General features: G+C 37.1%; 1 protein-coding gene across 1 annotated transcript; it reads right to left on the bottom strand.

Annotated features, from left to right (window-relative positions):
* Window positions 1-4,621: 4,621 nt before the first annotated feature.
* On the bottom strand, window positions 4,622-24,596 carry syt9a (synaptotagmin IXa). The gene is made up of 7 exons (XM_006779999.3): window positions 23,888-24,596; window positions 15,486-15,981; window positions 14,276-14,831; window positions 9,382-9,502; window positions 9,114-9,285; window positions 8,728-8,857; window positions 4,622-5,256 (listed from the first exon to the last, which is right to left on the bottom strand). The coding sequence occupies exons 1-7, from the start codon at window positions 24,033-24,035 to the stop codon at window positions 5,188-5,190; spliced, it is 1,692 nt and encodes a 563-aa protein (XP_006780062.1). The 5' UTR covers window positions 24,036-24,596; the 3' UTR covers window positions 4,622-5,187.

The following is a 24,596-nucleotide window of genomic DNA, read 5'->3' as shown; positions in this document are numbered from 1 at the left end:
CTTTTTCCTATTGTATGTTATTTCCTATGTATAAAAAAATCATAACTTTTTCATATATTTTAAAGTAAAATTTCTAAAAGAAACTGCAACAATTAGAAACTAAAAAATGTGTAATAACTTTGTTGCCTTTTATAAAACATGGGTTTTTATTTATGCCTTATCTTTGCCCCAAAGCTTTAGATCCCTTACCCATACTGTCAGTGATGTGAAACATCCACTTGCCTCCTCTAAACTATTACCATATGCACATGCACAGCACTGTCCCTGGGCGAGCCCTCAGGTCTTCAGCCCAATTACTCCTGGCTCAGCCTAGATCTAGACTTAAATCTAGGGGTGACCGTGCTTTTGCCCTGGTTGCACCGAATCTGTGGAACAACCTTCCTATCGCTATCCGTGTGTCAGACTCTGTTTTATCTTTTAAATCCCGTTTAAAAACTAATTTATTCAACATAGCTTTTCCATCTAGTTAGTGTCCCTATTTTATATTTGGTTCAATTTCTTATTTATGTACTTTATCTTTTAGCTATATCTGTTCTTAGTAACTTTGTTCTTATATTCCCTTTTATTGCTGTATAATTAGTGCCCTTAACCTGATGACATATGTGGTACTTTGTTAATAGTCTTTTATTTATTGTCTTAATTTTCCTGTTTTTATTGTAAAGCACTTTGGTGTACCACTGGTCTTTTAAATGTGCTATACAAATAAAGTTGTATTGTATTGTATTGTATTGTTATTCAACTATGTTCACAAAACAAGTTCAAATGATCTTTTATTCCACAAGCCATCAAATTTCTGAACGTGAGTGACACATACGTTGCCAAATTGGTGAAAATCCTCCCTAAGATCCAAGGAGAGGGAAAGTCTCTGCACATTGTGTGCCTGTCTTTTTATGTTGATGTGCTTGTTTTTATGTGGTTGTATGAATGTCAGGTGACTTCTCTTGCAAGCCAAATTCCCTACTGGGGACAAATAAATGTATCTGTCTTTCTATTCTCACAAATACAGTGTATCCATATTCTGAATGCATTTCTATCTTCACCTTGAGATCTTATGGTAACAAAGGTTTTTATTAAAGGGTTAATGTGTTTCCTTTGTCCTCAAACAAAATACACAGTTTATATGTTTGAATTTACTTTTGTTCTTGGAAATTCACATAAAATCAGGAGTTTCTCAAGATTTTGATGTCTGAGTACCAGTTTAGGGAGCCAGAATACGATTCAGGGTCACACAAGAAAAGTGCACACACTCAAGGCTTCCATTTAGCTCTTAATAAATTATGTTCAGAAAGTGTCTGTATGTGTTTTCATTTTTGTGTTTAGAGTGTTTTAATCACTTGAGAGATCAGCTGTTACTTTTCTGTGGCTGTATTTTTTTAGTGTTAAAAATTTTTAGTCAGTTGTGATTGCTTCATTCTGTATCACCGATTCTCTACCATAGCATGACATGAAATGTGGATGAATGAGCTGCACAGTACTACATTCTTTCCCTTTCATGCTCAGAGACTGCATAAAATGTTATCAAAGGCTGCCACTGGACACAAGCGGTACTGAGCTAAGCTGCCTAGCTATAGAATAAAGATGGGAAAAAAGGCTGTGATTGTATGTAACAATCTTTTGAATATTTGTGGATTAGAATATGAAGGCTTTGAAGAGTCGAACCGCAGTGATTTAAATGTATATTTTTTAAGTGACTTAAGCAAACTGTACAAATGTTTTAATTATATAAAAATAAAAAAATAAATATGAAGCTAGATAGAAAATGAGTTTAGCGACCCTAAAAATCAAGACAACATCAGATATGGGATTTTTCAACTGAATCGCTTTTTATTCTGCTACAACATACTTTTAAATGCATGAACCAACTGGGAGGATGACACTGTGTAGTTACTCGATTTCCTCTCAAATCCAAACGAATGCATTATAGGTTCATTGTTAATGTGTGTAGGTGTATACTCGGTTATCATCTATTTGTACAAAATGAAGCATCTTACCAGATGAAGATAAGTAAAGATCAGGTTTTCTATCAGGCTGAACTCGTTTTCTAGTCAGTAGTTTGTAGTATGTAACATGCACTTGTAAGCCTCTTGTTAAGTTTCTTTTTTAAACTTCCTCTTTACATTTGGAAGGAGTAGGAGGACTGACTTCAAGTGAAGGTTTCCATACTTTAGATTAAGCTGAAATTTATTTTTGAATTTTGTTTTTAATTTACTGTCCTCGCATCTTGAAAAAGAAACAATAACAATATATGTCTAATATGACAGCTTCAGTTGACCAGGTGCAGCCAGAACCTTTGGATTAACATCTATGAAAGATATCCTGTTGAAATATTTTGAATCTGCCCTGTTGATATGGTTATTGACAGTTTACCATGCCACACGCTTGATGGCCTGTCTTGGTCTGTGATGTATGACTGTCTTTTTTTGTTTTTGAGATACTGTTCTCAGGGGTGCTGCAAACCATCCATTTAATCCGGATGGGAAACATTATTATTATTAATACTCGATGCACAATTTTCCATGAATACAGTTTTGCATGTAGTCAAGTGTTTTTGTAGTATTTTATTACTGCTTCTCCTAAGGGAATGGTTTGAAAAACTCTTTTCAAAAGACCACTCATGATTGTCAGCTAATAGTAAATACACAAAAACACTGTCATCTTCACCTCCTTCAGGTGACACACAATTTCAACGATGGCCTTAAAGAGGAATTTCATTAAAGGAGAAAAAAGAAAAACATGCTCACTCTCTCACTCTCACATCTACCTACCAACCTACTTACCAAAAATCCCCCCCCCCCCCCCCTTTTTTTTTTTTTTTTCCCTTTCTCACGTGGCTGTAATATTTTGATAAAATATTAATGTCCTTTCCTTCTGGCTGTTTTGAAATTAAAAATGCTTTGAGGATTATGCCTACCACTTTGATTTCTCTATTAAAACTGTGTTTTGCTTTATACAGCCTGAAGAATATATTCAGTGCATGTAATAATAAGGATACATAATAATAAAAGACAATAAAAGATTGTTTATTTGCTCTTAGAAATATTTCTTGTAATTTCTGTTGACTGGCAGAGCTAACCTTTTACCAGTGAGTGAAGTAAAGAAAATAACTGAAGCACTTTGGATACAGTGCCAGTCATAAGCCATTTAAGCAAATGAAATGAGAAAGGAGCTTAAAGGGACTGTCTGGAAACTGGTAATTATGTTTCCTTTGATTTTCAAGTTCCAGCTCACCGAGTGAGTCAGGCAACTTCCTGGATGCAGTTTACTGTTGTTTACTTCTCACCGATAAGTTATGGCACTAAATTGTGACAACACATCCGGTGAATATTGTAAAATTAAATCAGCTTTTCACTACAAAGCGAACAACATCAGATGTGCTTTGTGAAAAACATATTTTCAGTAGATTTCAGTAGATTCATAGTAGTTAGAAATCTGGCAAAGATGAACTACGAAACATGTCATTATTTATTTAATAAGAAATAAGACAAAATGCAGAAGCAGTGTGTGAAAAACTAAATACATGCTTTGTGCTTCCATAGGAATTAAGAAAAAAGTAGAAGTCAGGTGCACCTCTATATAGTTTTGACAGCTTTCTAGTCATCATCATGGGTGAAATCAGCAGTGATCTTAAGAGCTACATCATCCATTAGCATGGTAACTTTTACATAGAGGAAAGCTATCTACAAAGAACATAGCATGGCTTAAGCTGCATCTGAACAAACTACAAGCGCTTTGGAACAATGTTCTTTGGACAGATGAGACCAAATTGGAGACAGCATATCAGCGCAAACACTGCATACCAGCTGTCAATGGGGAAAAACAGATTTCCAAAAGTACAAGGGAAGTGTTTCTGGGGAGACAATAAGCCGACGGACCAGTTGCAGGAACCAATAATATGCTACCTATATGCTAAGAATTGCGCTGGGAGACACTTAAAAGAAGTGGAGGATCTATCGGTTTTGTGAGGAAAGAAAATATGAGAGGTAAGTGTGTTAGCCAAGCTACTAATAGATAAACAATGTAAAAAAAAAATTTATGTGCTGCATCTTCATTTTGGCGTAATTTGTTTTTATAAATGATGAATGATAATAAACAATCTAATTGATTGTTGGTTGCCTTTATCTACTAGTAAGACCCGATGAGGACTAGATAATTGTTTATTATTTCCTGATATGTAAAACCTTAGAAATAAAATAATATGCAAAACTTTAATGTGTTTGCATTAGCTTTTTGTCTTATATTTAGTGCTCTAAAACACTAATCTTAAACAGTAATAAAAAAGATATATATTTTACTGTATACTGTTTAACACAGTTTTGCTCTTAATTTCATTATTTTGTTGTTTAACATGTTAACCAGATGTTTCTTTGTTTTGGTTTTTTAACCTTTTGTACTGTTTATATTGTCTATTTTGGTACTTAATGTTCTGTTTATTTTAATCTTCGTGTACAGCACTTTGTGACTGCCTGTCTCCGAAAAGCGCTTAATAAATAAACTTTACTTACTTACTTACTTTATCTTGAAGAGCTAGTGTTGTGTACTATAGTTGCTAAAGTGATAGAAATCTAGCATATTATGAAATTCTAATTCACATTCAAATTAACTGAATTGAAACTGGTGAACATTTTTCTATGGAATAATTTTTATTCGTAACATTTAACATACTTTTACTTACAGGTATTTTGCCTAAAAATGAACTGTCACTGCACATCAACTGACAGAACAATACATCCTATTCAAAAAAAAATAGAAACAAAAACCAACAAACAAGTAGAAGATATCCCATTAAAACATGACCTCATGCACCAATTCACAACCAAAAAAAAGAGAACAGTATGGCAGTTCAACTGGTTGTAAGTACATTGTGCAATTACAGACTCATCTCATTAAAACAAGTAACAAGACTATTTAAAAAAAGAGCAATGAGTTTATAAACTCAGGAACAGCTCAGACCTAAAATATCTGCCTGTGCTGGTTCTTTTTCTTATGGAACATCATAGAAAAAAAACATCCATCTTTGCAGTCATTCAACATGCAACTGATCCAAAGTTTGTGTCTTTCTTTTCCATAGGTATTAATGCATGTGTTTATTTTTTTATGCTAGGACCATATATGAGCAAAATTCTGTATCACATCTGCCCAAAGGTACATATAGCACAGCCTTCGGCTTATTTGAATTGTTGCTCATGGCTACGGTGAAGGAGGTGTCTTCAGAGAATTACAGGATCCTCCCTGGCTACTACCTGTGGTCCCCTGGTACTGCAAGAGAATAAAGCAGAAAGATTGCAATGATAGTTAGTGTAAAACAAACAAACAAACAAACAAAAAAAACTCCATCTCTATTAGTCATATAAACAGATGTACGATGATATCAAATAAATCTAGAGCCAATCCTACCTTTTTATCTTGGAACAAATGTACTCACCACCTACAGAGCGATGAATTGGGCAGTGAAACAAACACTGTATGTCTGCCATTTCATTTTTTGATTTTTGGGAGGTCAGTTTATTTATGCATTCACTAAATTTTATTAGCATAGACGTTTTTTCTATGGCACCTTTTTCTTGCCAAGTCCAGGTGAAAGGATAAAAGCTTTTATAGATAAAGTGGTTCATTTAGCATAGAAACACATAAACAGACCTGCATTTGAAACCTCACAGCATAAAAAGTACAGTACTGTTTTGTGAGTAGCATGAGAATAAACTGACTCAAAATTGGGCAGGATAACTATGGTTTCTTTAGCATTCAGTGAATTTGGCATAGATACTTATTAGGTTGACCATCATTGTAAATGAACAAACTGAAGACCGATCATTAACTAAGAGCAATAAATGTTACATCGAAAGCAAAAAATAGAATTTTTGCCAGACACCATATTTCAGAAATCTGCTTATTGGCACTTGGGGAGTTTCATCCCTTGGGAAAACCAATCTTACTCCCCTTGCTGTTACCAACTAAGGGAATGCTGCAAATTAGACATTTAAATGCTGTTTATTAACTTTTTATAACCCTTTGATCTCCGCTACAATGTCTATCTCCTGTGGAGAGGGCACAGAGTGTCATTTGCATGGAGGTTGGCCAAAGATTCCCAGTTCAGGTATGTATTTGTAACCTGTAAAACACAGTTTTGTCAAAGCAGTATTACTATCTGAGAAAATATTGTCAGATAACCTCAACAACTACATCATATTCAGTTTATGAAAGGTAAACAGGTCTTACCACTAGGCTATTCAAGAAATAATGTGTATCCATAGAGAGAAGGTTCAGTGTGCAGAAAGTGATGGGTACATGAATACTTACCTTTGCTGCAGAAGAGGCAAAAGTGAAACAAAGAAGGAAAAATATAAAGCCTGGAGATATTTTTGTCAAAATTGAACCTACTGCCCCACAATGGCTCCTGCACATTTTCAAGAGGCTTGGAGACTTTCCAAGTAAAGGACTTGTATGTTGAGTGCATCCACTTGAACAAGGGTTCAGTAGGTGTTTTGATATTGCTGGATAGAGGAGCACTGAACTTGCAGTGTGAATGTATGTATGAATGTAGTGAACTATCTTGGTTTATGAAGTTCTATGGATAAGTTCACATATAAGAAACTGAACACCCTTACCATTCACTAAATAGAAGTAGCTGAGACATTTCAAACTCACAATAGTTTCACTCCACACTAGAATAAAGTACGGCAATTAGTGCATGAGTTTTATCGGTGGCTTTAACCTGAAGGATATCTATTTTGCCATTCACAAAACATGCTGTATTGTGTCAGTGCTTTGTCCGCTATGTCTACCTTTCCTCTTCAACAGCTAAAAAAAAAGATTTGGGATAAATATTAGGAATATCATAATCTCAGAGACAATGGTATAAGGCCAAGTCATACTGGTAAATTACAAAGATGACTACAAGTTCTAAACTAGCTTGTATTTGTAGAAAAATAAACAATTTTACAGAAGGCGCTACATTGCTATGGAAACTTTGGCAGCCAATTTGATCTGTGGTGGAGCAGGTTATATTTTAGCCATCACACACAGATATGCAATTTCACATAAAATAGCATCACCATCTGTGGACTTTTTGGAGAGAGCCACTTTCTTTTTCACTGAAAATGATTAAATCAGATATATAATGTTTTTGAGCTTTCTAGGCTTCTTGTCAATTCTGGCAATAAAGTGATTTCCATGAAATGGCAGACATCCTCTCTTTTTTTTACGTTGTTATAGCTTACAACCATATTCCCTTTACCACTGACCAGAAATCTTTTCACAGCTGCATTGTAACAACACACTTCAGTATCAGTGAATAGTAATGAGCTCAGTGTGCCTTAATAACTGGACAGTGATAAGCTTCCTACCCACTTACACTTTCTTTTTCTTTCATCTGTCAACTCTAACCTCAATTAATGATAAATGTTTTTTTTTATCATTATGTTTATGTTATAAATATTTTATACTGCTTAAACTTCAGGAAGATGGCCCAACCGACCTGAATACCTCAAGCACCAGAAACCCAAGAAAGAGGAGGGGAATTTTATATTTATATATATATATATATATATATATATATATATATATATATATATATATATATATATATATATATATATATATAATTTTTTTTTTTTTTTTTTTTTTTTTTTTTTTTTTTTTTTTTTTTTAGGGGTGCAACAATACATGTATCGATATTGAACCGTTCAATACAGTGCTTTCGCGGTACGCATATGTATCGAACAATACAAATTTTTTTAATCTATTTTATCAACTTTTCTTCTGACGATGCTGTCTGTGTCGAGCGCTCAGTGGATCTGCGTTCGACTTCCCCGCCTAGGCTGCACTGTCGAGCGCAGATCCACTGAGTGCAGCGCAACCTAGCAAGACAGAAGCTAAGCTCATTGCAACATGGCAACTGCCTCAACGCTACCCGAAATTGAACCTCCCCCACCCTCATTCAGATCTGGCGTTTGGAACTATTTTGGTTTTCATGTGAAGTATGACCCTGATGGTAAGCGCGTCATGGACAAAAGTAAAACAGTATGTCGGATGTGCCACGCAATGCTCAATTGGTGGGAACTAGTGTGTTAGTCCAGTTAGGTTGTTGACGCCGTCCAGCCCCACGCATGGGGCTTTCCGCGGTAAATCGTTAACGGAGATTTGCCGCGTTATGCCGTTAATGTCATTTTAACGAGATTAACGCTGACAGCACTAGTGGGAACACAACGAATATAACTGCACATTTACGCCGACATCATCCTAGTGCAAAGACAAGTGGAAGCAGATAAAAACAACAAGCACGCATGCTACAAACCTTACCCGAGTCATCCGTTAGCATATGATTCTCCTTATGGGGACCTGATATGTTTAATATGCTGCTGAGAATATAGCCCAGAAGAAGCGTATAGTATAGCTTTTATTTTGGAAAGAGCCATTTCTCTGTAATAAACTCTATTTTCCAAAGATGAGTGATTTCTCGATCAGATAGATTTATTTTTTTTACTTTGTTGTTTCAGCAACATTAAATTTAAAAACTGTACGTTTGAGTTAAAATATATACTTATAATTTTAATAAATGACAAATTAAAAAGCATGAACATTTTTTTGTATCGAAAAAATATCGAACCGTGACACCAAAGTATCGAACCAAACCAAACCATGAATTTTGTGTATTGTTGCACCCCTAATATATATGTGTGTGTGTGTGTGTGTGTGTGTGTGTGTGTGTGTCAACACATGCCATCTCACCTCAACGAGAGGATGCCAGTGGGCGACAGGTTTTCGGGGATATGTAAGCATTTCACTCCAGTGATCTCGACCGAGGCTGTCAGCATCATTGCCGACTCGACACACACCAATGACCTCATTATGGCCTACTCTGTAGACCCAGGAGGATAAGGGAGAAAGAAAAAATATTATAAGTCCTCCCATGCTTTCCAAAAATAATAATGTCTTACATATTGTGTGTGAAAAGCAAACCACCCAAGACAATATGTTACAGAGACAAAGAGTTTGAGGAAATATTTGCAAATGTTCTTTGAATATATTTTATCCGCTTTTGCCATGCAGCAAGTATAAGTTAAACATTGACCCATGCAAAAGATGTAGAAACTACTCTATAGAAACTCTCGAACCGGTCATAATCCATCACAGCAATCAAAAGGCTGATCTGCTCTATATTTTCTGGAGGGACATCAAATACAATGGCCTCATTATAGACTGGATTCAGAGTGTTCCTCTTTGTTGACGTCTTCCTCTTCTTCAATCTGCGACCGTCACACATCAGTGAAACTTTCACATATGGATCTATAAAAAATGACACAAACAAGAAAAATGAACTTGATTTACATTTGGGATACCAGTGGGGTGCTGCAGTCACAGTCAGTATCAGATTTTAATTACCAGATGCACCAGTGATATCCATGGCCTTGAGGTTGCGAGCCTTTATCATGGTAATGGTCAATCTGCCCGCAGTAGGCAAGTAACAAAGTGAAAACATCAGATCCCCAAGGTCCACATTATCCTAAAAGACACAAAAAATATTTACTCTAAAATGAGTTTGATTGTGTATTATTCTGGTCATTTATTTACAGTGTACAACTTTCCTACAAATACTATTTTCTTTCATATTGCTCCAATTAAAGCCTCCCATATTTCACCCGGCACAGAGGCTTCAGTTCAGCTGCTGCTCACTTATCGCTAGTGCTTAAAATAACTCCACAAAAGAAGTGCGAACCAGGAAAGCACACAGATATGTGTGGTAAAGACACCTACAGTAGAATCTCTTGCTGATCTGCTGCTATGTTGGTGAGATTGTGCTGGTATTTCAAAGCACGTGTCATCAACTCATCATTATCTGTAAGCTCAGTAAATTCAACTGAAGTGCAAAAACAACAACACTGAAAACTTAGGATCAACTGACTTTGCTGCTCCATTAATTGTGATAATGACATCATATTACTCAACTGCACTGAGATTTGCCCCATATTGTCATGAAACTCTCATACTAAAAGTAACAAAGACCAAGTAGGAATGTTTTTTGCAGCAGCAGGGCAATGAAAAGAAAACAACTCAAAACAACTCTTATGTATCCTAAGTTGCCTTTTAAATTAAGATATTCAAAATAACTAATTTGGTGTCCAAAGTATAATGTATGTTAAGTGCTAGTTTTAGAAGTATCTGTGAAAAGGGAGATGCGGAAATCTATCAAGAGGGACATCCATACAATTGGCAACAATTTCTACAGCATGTCTTAGGAATGTCACACACACTTGGACACTATTGAGTTATTATTATTATTTTTGGTTAAGCTAGAGAAACTCTGTGATTTGGCATTTTGTGAGTGTGTATTTCTGTGTTGTTTTTTGTTTTTTTCTGAGAGAGAGAGAGACAGAGAGAGAGATCACCCATGAATTGCACTTGTATATTTTACTACAATCATGATCAAGTACTCATCAAGGCTTTTAAATGTGAAGGATGAATTAACTCAAAAAACCCTCCAGAAAATGCATCCCACATCCCAGAACTATCTGTTTTACATGCTTCATGGTCTAATAGTTGTGATACAGGTGGGAAAGAGATTAGCACTGTGTTTTACGTGCTCCGCAAAACCTCTTAGGCATCAAATAGCATGTAACATCTGCAGGTTGAATGTCATGCTCAGCGTTTCTGATAATCAGGCTGGTATGCCACAAGTATATTCTGTATTTAAAAACTCAAACCATCAAATGTATTATACAGCTTTTTTTATACTGAGACTGTCATTCTTAAATCCAGTAAAAATAACACATGTTCTTCATTAATCTACAATCTGCTTCTATAGCAGAGCTAAACAAGCTAAAATCTGGCAATGACACATCAATATGGCCAGTCCCACTGGAAATCAAGACTTAATGATAATTCTTTATTTTCTATCAAATAAGCTCTCTGCACTGGTTACAGAATATCATGTCTATGTACTGGTGTCCAAAGATAATTAGCTCATTTATGAGGATATATGTGTGGGGCATCTGTACCAATCTCTGAGAAAAAGCATTTGTACAAGTGTAAGAGTCTGTGTGTACTCTGTGTTTTTTTTTTCTGTTTGTGTGCATTAGCTGAGTGCTGTGAAACTGACAAAAACTGAACAGTGTGAAAATGTGAGAATTCCAGATTCCGTTAATCACTGGTTCCCATCAACCAGCCGTCACACACCATTCTGTTCCAGCCAGGCAACATTGATTAGCAATCAGTTAAACAGGGCAAAAGTGCACTGATCCAGTAAACATCCATATGTTGATGGATCAAAACAATCCCAATACTTTTTGTGAGCATTTTCCCCTGAAGGCTCGATCTGGCATGCTAGTGTATCGTCATGCTGTTTTCTCTGCATCTCCTCCCCCCTCTTCATTTCTCACTTTTATGTTTTCCAGTATCTTCTGCCTCAAAAGCTGTTATTTTACTGTCTGTGAATATCTCAGCCATTCTGAGCACTCTATAGAACCCATTAGCACTACATTCAGAATGCGTGTAATATGCATTCTCATCTAATTACTTTTTCTGAGTAAGCTACTTCTTTTTTGTTTTACTTTAAACAATTTGTTTGCGTACTAAAAGTTGGACACAGCTGATGACTTCGTCACAGCCTGGTTAAAACAGGTGCGTCCGTGTCTGTTTATGCATTTGTGCGTGTGATGAAGAAAGACCGAGACATGTTGAGAAATAAAAGGCAGGCAGAGATAGATAAAGAGAGAGAGACAGAGTAAAGACAGAAAGAAGAGACAGATTCTGTCAGTATTTTTAGAGGCCATGAGTAGGAAGCCGTTAATGGTCTTTGGCACACTGTATGTGAGACTTTATGCACTAAAACCTTAGCTGCTATCAGTAGCCTGCAAATTAGACAGGCGTGGACTATGCCACAAATTTGAGCTCTGCGTTGTCATAATTTAAACTGACACAGCAATAAAAAGCACAAAATTACACCACATATCTAAATTTCGATGAGGTGAAACAGACAAGATCAAAAAGGCAAAAGAAAACTGATTACTGTGCCTTTACCATAGACAATAAAATGCATGGATAAATGTGGCAGCCTTGATGAGAAGAATATAAAAGCATGCTTTTTTGAAATAATACCAGGGATTATAAGTATATATGCAGTAATACGCACTTAATTACATATTGCTGTTGTGAATAAACAAATATGTGTGATAATGCAATCTTCAGTTGCATGTAATGAAGTTCTAACAAAGAATGAGCATTAAAAAACAAACAAATAAAAACAACCACAACAAGTGCGTGGTGTTCGATTTAATATTTAGTTGATTGTCTCCCATCTGTATTACTGTTCTTAATCTGAATGAAAGTATAATTGTGAAATGAAAATCTAAATCCAGCGATGAAGCTCCTTATATTAAAGATGAAAGCATAACAATTTGTTTTACATTACTAATGGCCAGTGCATCAGGCACACAAACTCTGCTAACTAATGTGCTCTCCTTATTAAAACTGATATGGCTGCAGTGCAGACATTTGCAAAAGATGTAGCGATGTAGCAGACAAGCCTGGACACCAACAGAGGCAGACGATGATTTGCTTATTAGATAAACAAGAGACAGACATATGCACAACATAGACATACAGCTGCTCGGTCAAATACTGCCATGCTTTTTTTTGTCTGCTGTTGAACTGGCTTCATGTTTTGCTCAAAAGTCAATTCTTAAGATGAGAAGAATTAACTGAGATGAGATGAGTCTGTAAAACAGTTCATTCTTAAAGGTCGGCAGTGGTCAAAATATTGTTTTAAAGAAAAGCGCAGTACATTCGGTTATAGCAACACTGTGCTGAAAGATTTCAGAAAGCTGCAGCACTGCTAAAGTAAGCCCAGTTGCAAAGACACTCCACATCTTATTAAAATATTTTTGCTGAGAAGGTTAACTATGTTCCACAGTAAACATTTATTACAGTTTCCAGACTGACTCACCACGGCTGTTCCTGTTGGACTGTCTTATTGCTTATTAAGCAATGTTGCAATGTTTTAACTAAGATTTATACCCTTACACAAGTAAAATCATAACTAACATAGTGACTGGGAATTGATCTCATCTAAATTCAACCAATAGTTTTCCTTTACACAGCTGTGCTTTACTGATCTTTTTTATTGAGTTCTGTTGCCTAAACTGTTTCCTGCAATCAACTGCAAACAGAATATAGGGATCAGTTGCATGTTACAGCTGTTTCAGCTCAATAAATGAAATGCCTGTAAATAAAACAGGCCAACATATAAATACCAGTGCTGTATTGTAGTGTCTGAAATCTTTCACCTCTAAAGTAGATGAGCAGGAATAGTGAAAAATATTATAAAGATCTTAAATAGCTAATAATGTAAGAAAGAAAAATGGCACGTATGTCTTTTCTCAGTTTTTTTTAAATATTTTTTTCTCCTGTTCTCCATTTCTTTCTCTCTCACACACATTTGGTCTTATAAGGACGTACATACACTGACAGACACTCTCTGTGCAACTGTATGCTCACTTTATAGGTCTAACAGAAACAGGTCCTAACAAAATGAGATTTACTAGCACCCAGTCAGTAAGGTAACATGGCAAGAGGCCTGTAATCCTGTTGACCTTAAAAAGTCTCAAAGGATTTAATTTACTCATGGTAAACAGGTCGTTCCAGCAGAGCAAACTGAATTTAGATAGGTGGGAGCAGATGCAGTAAAAGTAATTGCTAATAAAATGCCTCAGTCCTTCACTTGTGTCATCTATTTGTAATATGTGCAGCATCAAGGATTGTTAAAGAAAAAGGAAGGTATTGTATTAAACACTGTTCTAAATGCATATTTTTTTAAATTAGTATTCCTTCCAAAAACCATATTTAATGAAAAATCTATTGCTAATCATTCTCCGGGCATGTAAAGGCAATTTTAAAAAGCATATAATATCAATACAGATGCCATAGATGTCTTGTGTAGTAAAATTTTACGCTCGGGGTCACTACATCTGTTATTAAACAGATGCTTTTTTAAAGTCTTTTCATCTCGACAGCAGAGAGAGACAGCAAAGTAAAAAAAAACATCAGTTTTCAAACACAGGCCTGATCACCTTATCAACTAATTTTTGTCCTGTTTTTTCAGACCTGACAAGTGATAAAAGAAAAAAAAAATTCAGTACTTTGTACTGCCAGTGGGAGACAGAGGGACAAATTTTGAACTCTCCACACAGCTGTCACACACAGCCTTTGTGGGAAAAAGTTAAATATAACCTGGCAGATCTAAGTAAATATGACATAGTTTTGAGTGAATGTTCTAACTCACCGAGGAGACATACTGGATGTCTCGACAGAGTTTTGTCTCCCTGGGGAAATCTGCCAGATCCAGGAAGTTGTCCACCACCACTTGACCAATAATGTCATGCCGTGAAAAGCGGTCGAAGTCATAGACACTGAAGTGTAGCTTTCGTGTAGGAAGCTCAGAGTACGCCACAGGAAACAGGAAGACCTCATCAAACACAGGGTTGAGTGTCTTGCGGTGCACCTTTGTCTGGTGCTTGGTCTTTCGATCGGGCAACAGGTAGATCTTAACATAAGGGTCAGAGGTACCGGAGAAGTCCTTGGCTGGGAGGTCCTCTGCTTTGTGGATCTTAACTATTAACTGTTCTATATCACAGTCATATTTGAGGATAAAATGGAGGCGCCCACAACCTCCGTCTCTTCGACTTCCTTCGTCCCCCTCAAGGGAGCGCTGTTTGTAGAGCTCGGGTTTGAGGCGGCCCAGGCCCAGGCCCATTCCGGTGAGGGAGTCCTGCCTTTGGAACTGGGCCACGTTGAAGTCTGGGTTAGAGAGGTTCATGTGTCTACGAATGGACCCTTGACTGTGCACAAAGGAAATCAACAGAAAACAAAATCATACAACATTAACACAATGAAAAGAAGGAATGTTAAAACATCAGCTGCATATTTTTTGAAGCAACCTGCATAATGAATTGTTCTGCATATCATAATTTATATCTAGTGCCAATGCTGCTTTTCACTTCAAGAACATAGTGTACACATAGTGTGCTGTATTATACATTTTATAGTCTAGCAGAAAGAAATTGTTGTTTTGGTTTCATTATTGCCTTATAATGTGTCTGTTTTTCATACTCACATCTGCACATGACATTTACTCATGTTTCAGACACCTACACTTAACAAAATCCTCATTTCAACCAAGCCTCTGAACTACCTAACCCTAATCATAAATAAGGTGCAAGTTGTTTTCCTTTACCAAAATCCTTAAATGTATTATAGTTGATGCACAAATAGAAAGTAAAAATGTGAAACATGTTGGCAGGAGTCATAAATAAAGTTAAGTCCAAGTCATTTTGTCTTTCATCTCTCTTGTCCTATTGGGAAAAGTAGCAGAAACAATTAGTAGTTTGAATGTTAGCTTTTTTAACAGAGATCATAATTGTTAGGGGATTTTTAGAAAATAAGGCCAGCATATCTTATGGGAGCACATAAATCAACAAATACCTCATACTGACCCTATTTCAGACATTGAGCATCCAGAAGGTGGGGGTTCAGTGGTCTGTCTCTGCATTCGGGGGTTAGTGTGAACTCCATTTTCCCTGCTTTTACTCTGGGCATCCAGTGGTATATCTGGAGATGTGTGGCTGATCTTCATAGCTGCCTCTGGTGTGGCCATGACCACAGGTGGTGGTGATACAGGAGTCACCGGAGCCTCCACTGAAACAACAGATGCCACGGGAGTAGGCTCTCTGGCCATGGAACAATGTGATGATTCACGGCGGTTGTGCATCGGGGGGTCCACAGCTGTGTAAACTGGCTGCCTGGGTGCAGACTGTGATGGCAGAGGGCTCATAGTTGGGTTGAGGTGCCCATGGGCTTCCTTGGTGGTGGGGGAAAGCCCACGCTCCCTCCATGGTATCCAGCAGAGCTTCCATGAAACAAAGAGGGAGACCCCAAAGAGGGCCAAGCCACAGGCAGTCACTACCAATGACAGCAGACTCACAGATATGTCTGGAAAGAGAGAACAATATCTGACAGTGAATAAGTCTTCTTTTTGCTTTGTTGCACTCTGATATTTGATATCACCATCATATATAACCATTTCATGATTAAGTTAACAGTAAATGTTTTAAAAATACTGCATGATGAACATGTCAGGTACACAGGTACAGGTCCTGTTGGATTTATTATTTTCTTTTCTAACAGATTCTCATAAAGAATGCTCAATAAAATCAAAATTATGTACAGTAGTAGTAGCAGTATTTAACTATCCAATGGAGGCTCATATCTGCACTCTAAGGGCAGTGCGCCCCCCATGTTTCGATTTAATTTCCTTTGCTGATAATTATGGTGAGAAATGAAACTTTAAAAATGATTTTTCCACAAAAGAGGTGCAAATACAACAAAACCAAATATAGAAATGCAGCATTACAACCACAGATGACCACAGTTCTTGGTTTGTTGTTGTTGTTGTTTTCAGAAAATAAGTTAAAATATTTTTGTGCATTTTAACATGACAATTCAGAAATTCTTTTCAAGCATGCACATGGCATTTGACTTTTGCTTTGTGGTTTGTTTTGTGTGTATTTGCAAAGCAGCTATTGTCATACTGATGAAGATTATTTTTTTGAACTTGCTTGGATTTGTCTGTTTGTAGATGTTTAGGAGAGCTGGTGAGCTCTCCTGGCTTCCGTAGGAATGACCGATGAAGAACGTTGAAAAGAAATGGTAAATGGCCTGCATTTGTATAGCGTTTTACTCAGTCCCTAAGGACCCCAAAGCGCTTTACACTACATTCAGTCATTCACCCATTCACAATGGCAAGCTACATTGTATCCACAGCTGCCCTGGGGCGCACTGACAGAGGCAAGGCTGCCGGGCCCTCTGACCACCACCAGTAGGCAAACATGGGGTTAGTATCTTGCCGAACCACCGACCTTCTGATTAGTGGCTCACCTGCTCTGCCACCTGAGTTACAGCCACAAGAAAGCAGAATTAACTCTCTTCCGTGAGTATAATTTATAGTGTGAAACTGTCAGTGAGGTACATTAATTGCAAGAATTTAAAATGTTTCCAGTAGTTTAATAAAGTGCTAAACCTTCATGCTGCCTGTGGGGTTAATGTATATTATCATGTAAATAAATGAGAGGGTATAAAAAACAGCTTGCAAGAAAAACATTTACAGGCTGTTATATATGGTCTGTGGTAAAAAAAAAAAAAAAACAACAATTTGACAAATGGGGAGGGAAGGCGTGAAAGTCACAATTTATACAAAACAGAAAAAAAACATTCTGAAAACAGATGAGTTTATAAGAGAAATACTATTAAATCCCAAAATTCAAGGACAAGATCACTCATGAAGCTGCTCTACACTGGTACATGCAGGAGTTTAAAGGGCTCCTAACAGCTACTCTATCTCTCCTGTTAAATCTGTGGATCCACAAAACACGTATAAACAAACTAAAGATGTCACTCTAAAGATAACAGCCTTGCAAAATTAAAGTTACTACTCAGTTACTGTTCACACATGTGCATCATAAACTGTGTGATTATATATAAGCAGTACTTGTGGGCAACACCAGGAGTAATGGCCGTGGGAGTATAAAAAGTTTTACCAGCATATCAATCCAGGTCTTCATCTATCAAGTTCATAGTTTCAAAGCATGACACTGAATAATTCTTCAGTGCATTGCATTTGTTTACACCAGCCCAGGGTGTGCAAGTCACCATGGAAAGGGAGATGAGGTGTGAAGCAACAGAGTCATCAAGGGCATCTGAATCATCTCTGCTCTCAAGAAGCAAAAGCACTAAAAAAAAATAGAAACTGCTGCAATGACTCTGAAATAATTACATGAACTTTGCAACTTTATTGCAAGTAAAAGTAATTTTCATCCAAACAGTGATAATATACTAAGGTACATTACTATTACCAGTCTTTTCTTAAATGATCTTTACTTTTCTGTTTTCACTGTTCTGCTTGCCCTCTTTTCAGAAGCTGCAAATGTCCCTGAGCCTCTTTCTCTGTGCTTGTTTCCTTCTCTCTAATATTGTTAAGGTCTTCTACCTCATACAATATAAAGCACCATAAGACAACTGTTGTTATAAGCAAATAAAATTTACCTGAAGTCTTGTTTTGGATCATAAGGACCCCATGGAGTATTAACCATTTGCCTCAAATTGAGGTAAGGGTATGTATGTATTCACATATATTAGATGTATTAACACCAGAAATTTGTTAATTCTACTGATATTTAAAAACATGTAATAATGTTGTGCCTTTTTAAAAAGTGCTGTTAATGTCAATCAAGACCATGGAAGATATGAAAAAAGGTTGCATTTAACCATGTTTTACAGCTGGAGTCTCTGAGATACCAAACTGGAGAAACGTGGCTCTGTGGGGAACTTTAAATGTCACAAGTTCAAACACAGCATGTGTCATTTTCATAAAAATTAATTGAGGCTTTAATTAAAGTTTAAAGTTGTTAAAACAGGCTTGAGATGGTTTGCATCCTAATTGGTGTTACAGATATGCACGCTATTTTGCTTTGAAAATCCCATGTCATGTTTTTGAGATACTGTTTGATATCTGAATTTGAACAGTGTGTTTTTATGCACCGTTATTTTATGATGTAATGTCACTGAAGCAGACCAGAACAATCGTATAAACTCCTTATGTCGGCTAATGTCTTAGTAGTATATATTAAGTTAGGATGGGTCTGTCATGAAGGAAGCGGTGACGAGGATCCAGATGCTGGACTGGCTGAGAATTAGACATAAATTTAAAAAAGAAAAAAGAAAAACAAAAAAACCCAAATTAAAACAACCAATGAAAACTATCAAAGTAAAACAGGAAACAATCCAGAACACCTACTCAACATGGACACAAGAAAACAGTGAGGAAACAAAAATGATAATCAACTCCAAACAGAAACTAAAAAGGCAATAATATCTCATAACTGAAATAAATCACAAGTATATTAAACCCAAAGTAGGAACCAAAAACACATACATTTAAAAACAGCAGCAGTGAAAGCAGAAAAGAAACCAGCATTATATAATATTTAACAAGAATCCAAACTTCAAAACTAACCAATCCCAGGGGCAATGACAAGGTCAAAATAAAATAAGGAATGGAGTACGCATCTGGGATTGTGTAGATTTTAAAGCTGTTATGCGTGTGTAATTATGGAAATATCAAAGGCTTACACTTTCTATATGCTGAATTCCCTCATTCCCTAAGCTCTTATCCATCCTTGAGCTTTTGTGAGGCAAAAAATGATTAAGTGGTAATTACTTTAATTGTTCATCATCAAGATAACAGAAGAAATAAATGCTGTTCATAACGTGGCCAAGTGTACTGACTGTTAAAAAAATACTACACATACTGACATGGTGCTTTACCACTGCATTGTTAACAACCGTCTCCAGTGCATCATTAATGGTCATCAGTCTTTTTTCCCCCTTTTACTCTTATATTTTGTATTATCAGGGCCACCAAGACTCATCATTCAGTTATTTCTTCATCTCTTGTATTTGATGATTTTGACCAGCTATGCACCCCTGTCACCATAGTTTCAAAAATCACATTAAATAAGAATTAAAAAATCTTGATCACAACCATTCAGGTTATGCATGTCTTACAAGACATATATTTTTGAAGTCCCTTTTTTCCCTATTAGTTGCAGAAAACCTGCTATTAATGCTGTGTCTCATACTATTATTGACTAATTTAAGTGTCTGCTTTCACAACCATCTCATGGCCTGTAATTATAAGAATTACATAAGAATTGGCAAAACATTATATCATATGTTAAAAATTGAAGTGGCCACTTATATAAGTGTATCATGTTCTTATACACATGACCTTATAAAATATGTGCTGTATGTTTGATTTAACCAATAGAGATAATGGGTAATTAGATGCAGTTTTCGTATTTTTATTGCATATGGTTTTCTACACTGCCACGCTTCAGTGAGCTCCCAGCACCGCAGTCACCTGTTTTGCACCCCTTTCCAAATGTCATCCTCTCATTGGCCAGGACTGAGGATTCTTCTGGTTTCCCTTAACTAAAGATGACTCTGGTTTCCAGCAACCATCCTGTCTAGCACCTTAGCCGACAGCCAGAACCATCTGAACTCTTCTGCAACGTCAGTCTCCATTGCTCAGTCCATCTGCCTGACCTCCTCTGTTCTGGCCCACCAGCAGAGGTCTCTTGTTTCTAACCCTTTTAGTCCCCAGGGTGTCCACCTGAGCTTTCCTGCTCTGCCACTGTCCGCTGCTTCCTCTAAGCTTTGATACCAGCTAAACTGACTCCCAAATCCCTCTTCTAACCAGTTCCCCATTGTCTCTCTTTAACACATGGCTTCTATTTATTTAATGTAACGGTCTTTCATCTTTGAGGTAATTTTGCTTATTGAAAAGCCCAAGCTCTTGCACAGTGTTTTGAATAGAACCAGTCTGCTGTATCCACCTGACTGTATCTATTTTTGGCTATGCGAGGGCAGCGATACAGATTATTCCCAGTTTATGTGCTGACTATGCAACAGGCTATTATTTGCCCATAGTATTATAGCAGACATATCCTTTGTCCCTTCATGTATGCAAAGACAAATCAGGCTTGAGAAGACTGGAATAAAATTTTCAAAAGATAAAAACTCAAAAGTGTAATATTGGTGTAATCTGTATTAAGTACATTAGTCATAACAATGAGTGAAGTTTTTAGAAAAAGCAATGATTGTTTTCCTGATTAACCTATTACTGTTAAGCAGAGCATGTTATTTTATTAGCCTATAAAACCTCCAGGAAATCAAGTGATTGGTATGTTGATACATTTAACAAAAGGGTAATAATCATGATGTGTATCACATCAAGGAGACTTTCTCCTCATGAATACCTGAACAGAGAATCTGCTTAGACACTAGCAACAAATGTACAACTAATGCACAATTAAATGAAACAGAGAGTGGATTAATGAGATACAGGATTATCATTATAATTTATGTATCATTAATGGCTCTACAATAAGTTTAAATTTCATTGCAACACAAGGCATTTGATTAGATGTAGCATTTGAAATCGACTTGTTGGATACGTTTGCTATTACACAGTTGGACTGAATGCATTATTTTATTTTGGCAGCAGCTAAGTAAAAGTAGCTTATATTAGAAATGTTAAAGCTGTACACTAATCCGAATTGTAGCTGACAGATATCATGTTACGTTTAGTAGAAGCAAACTATTTCCTGAACTCATCACATTTAATCCTCTCATTTTATTTCTTTTTAATTGCACGCTATAGCAACAGAACACTGTGCCTGTCAAGATCCACTTTGTTCTTTTGTTTTTAATGAGTGAGATTAATAATCATGAACTTTAGAATTTTTGCATATAAACTTCTGCTCCCACTTACAGGGCTGGGCACAGATTTAGAGCTGATTTCAGTCTGTCTTGAGTCTGACTGATACTACAAAGAAGAGCTGCTTTTAAAAAATATGAGAGGACTCGTGATGAGCTGAATCACACCTGACACATCTAATGTAAAGATCACACTTGAAATTAAGAGTCTGAGGCTGACTTTTTGTCATGGTAAGCGTATTAGATAAAAGTTAATGAGACTACACATCAATTGCATGACTGTTTTAGTCCAAACAGCCAAAAGTGTACTTATGTGGCAATAAAGGTTTTTGCACTTTTCACTATATGCTGTTGGTAAGGTAACCCACCCTCCAAATCCCACAGTCCTGCAATTAGGACTAGCTCTGTGTGTGGGAGCTGTCATAAGACCTTGCACAGGAACACAGACCAACTGTCCTTTCTGCACTGTGAAATTCTGTGAATACCAGAGTATGTGTGATTTGAGAGAATAATGTGGAGAAATTGAGGGACTTGCCATCTGAGGACGCTGAGCCCACAGTCGGTTTGGCAGGCCGCCCAAATGCTGCCTGGTGGAGAAGAAGCTATAGACATCTGGAGGGATTTAAAGACTACATTGGAACAAAGAGGGTGGACCAATTTTAGTGCACAGGACCTTCAAAGGTGCAAAAGTGTAGGAGGCAAGCAAGTGCTGAAAAGGCAATATATGTAATGTCTACTTCTGGGATGTTATTTTCCCTAAGAATACCTCTCTGTAAGTAAAAACTATTGGAAATGAAATATGTTACACATGTACAGTAGGTTGTTCCAACTGGTTGTCCCCAATGTTGTAAAGGATGAAGCATTCGATTGCATTTGCATTTCTGCAAATATGTTTTTGTTTTTTTGTTTTTTTTTACTTGCTTATTGACAGATGAAAAGACTAAATCCACTCGCATACATATCTGTTAAATATAAAGCTGCACTAATAAACTCTGAAACCTGACTCTGTTCCAAGGTAACTTAATCCTCCTACCCGTATCTCTAAAGCTGATTAATTGCCACAGTCTGTTAAATAATGATGCTAGTTTTAAAGTGTAAAAATTAGAAGCTGTGATATGTGCTTTGAACAGTGGAAGACATTTTTCTGTTCCTGCTAAAGCTAAGCTAATTGGCATTTGGCTTCAGCAGGACAGGCATTGATTGATTGACTACAGTCATTGGGATTGATATTAAACTTCTCAACATACTCTCTGTAAGAGTGTCAAGAAAGGTATCTTTCCAAGTGGGTGACTAATCCATTAAAATACATGTTACACATCTTTATTTTTCTTTCATGTTCCAGTTCTTATTTCATTGATCCTTGATATTTTATGATCTTTTGAGAAAATAGTTGTAAATATGTTTACGTAATTGATTTAAGTCAAATCTGAAGTCAAAATGATGTTTTATGTTTAGCATATTTGTAAAATATATATATATATATATATATATATATATATATATATATATATATGAACGGTACACCCCCAGCTTCAACTAGCTGAAAGAGTATCTGTCTTCTGCCTTGTACTTATTTCCTTTGTTATTCTCTTATGGCTTTCTTCCATCACGCTGAGTGATATATGCCAGCTGGAACAGAAATTAAACCCGTAAGCCCTCTTGATAGCTAGCCCCACGGGCGACCCACATAATTTCACTTTTGAAAGTGTCAGTGTAAAAGACAAGAGAAGATCGGCCTATATGATGAATGAGGGAGCAAGAGGAGAGCTGGGACTTTGGGGGATAGTTGAAGTAAAGTGGAAAGGAACAGAAGGGAGAGCTTGGGGGTCGGAGGAGACTGACAATTCACAAAGTCCTGTCACGTGATGAATAATCATTGATGCAAACTATGGAAGCAGAAGGAATGCAGTGGATATGTGCGGGAATTACGCTTTCGCGCGCCTCCAAATAACGCTTTCTCGCTCGTTCCTTCTCTCCTCCGCACACATGCACGCAGACACTAATTTATGCATGCCATTTAGGCGAATGTGTTTACCCTAAGTGTTGATAATTATGAAGCGAGAGTGGCCAATTCTAAATCTAATTATAAAAAGCAAATGCTTCACGTCGCGCTGAGGTTTTAGGTAAGAATTTTTTTTAAAAAAAGAAAAGAGGCAAAGTTTCAAAGTAGTATGACTCAATGTTTGTGACACGTCAGTAAATACACGATGCAGGGCAACTCATCCAGTGAAACATATCTGATGAGTGTTCAGAGACTAGCCTACACGATGTCACGCCAACCTCGTGTGATAGAAATGGAAAAAAATGGAAGAGAAAATGGACTTCCTCGAAAAATGCATAATTTAACCGGATCAGTGAGCTAACTAATGTGAAAAAAATAATGTACAAGTCTAATGTTTTTTTAATATTATGGACTAATCTTCGTCGTGAAGTAGTCGAGCCAAGCTTGGACCACCTATAGTGTGTTTTATGCGTGCGATGTTCAGTGAAAGAAGTCATATGCGAGTTCACTTCCACTGAATTTAGTGCAACCATTGAATCAAGCTTGCAAATGATGCCTCACCTGAATCCGTGTAGCGTGGTCTGGCGAGATCTCGGAAATAGTAGATAAAATCCCGACAGTTTTCATTCTGCACTTCCCCCTTAGAACAAAGATCTGACAAGAGTTCGAGCGCCTTTTGACAAATCTCGTCATCTCTGTCTCCAGGCATTTCCCACCAGCATCCTTATAAATGAAAGGTTTCTTAGGCACCACCACACCACTCCTCCCGCCTGACAGTCACCTATTCCACGCTACTCAGCACACAGCTTCAAGAGTCAGCCACTCTCGGCACGCCTTCCCACACGATGGAATCGACAAAGACACGGTGTATTAGGAAGAACGAGAAAAACACTAGTCCAAGTGCAGAAAGCAGAAAAATCCTATCAGACATGTGACGTAAAAAGAGTTTTTGTACAGCATTTAGTCAAACGGTCCACTCTGGTCCTCACTCTGCTCGTTGAAAGCCACCGGTTGAATCCGCGCACCGCCTATGCGGCGCCGTGCGCTGTCCAACGTGCTGAAAATGTGTGCACGGAGTGTCTTTGCACAAGGCGGCCCGGTTGGCCGTAATCCGTTATCTTTAAGGTTTCGAACAATATCGATCGCCGGGAAAGTTGAGCAGCACTTCACTACAGTGAGAAATAGCTGGATTCGCCAGCACTAATACCGATAGCATGCCTCTATTCTTTGCTCCGATGAGGCTGGTGTGGTTTTACGTGCCCGCACATGG

This window comes from Neolamprologus brichardi, chromosome 1 (assembly GCF_056152115.1).
Source record: "Neolamprologus brichardi isolate AB-2024 chromosome 1, ASM5615211v1, whole genome shotgun sequence".
NCBI classification, from domain to species: Eukaryota; Metazoa; Chordata; class Actinopteri; order Cichliformes; family Cichlidae; genus Neolamprologus; species Neolamprologus brichardi.
Note: the sequence above shows the minus strand (reverse complement) of the source record. Positions and strands in the feature narration are given on the sequence as shown.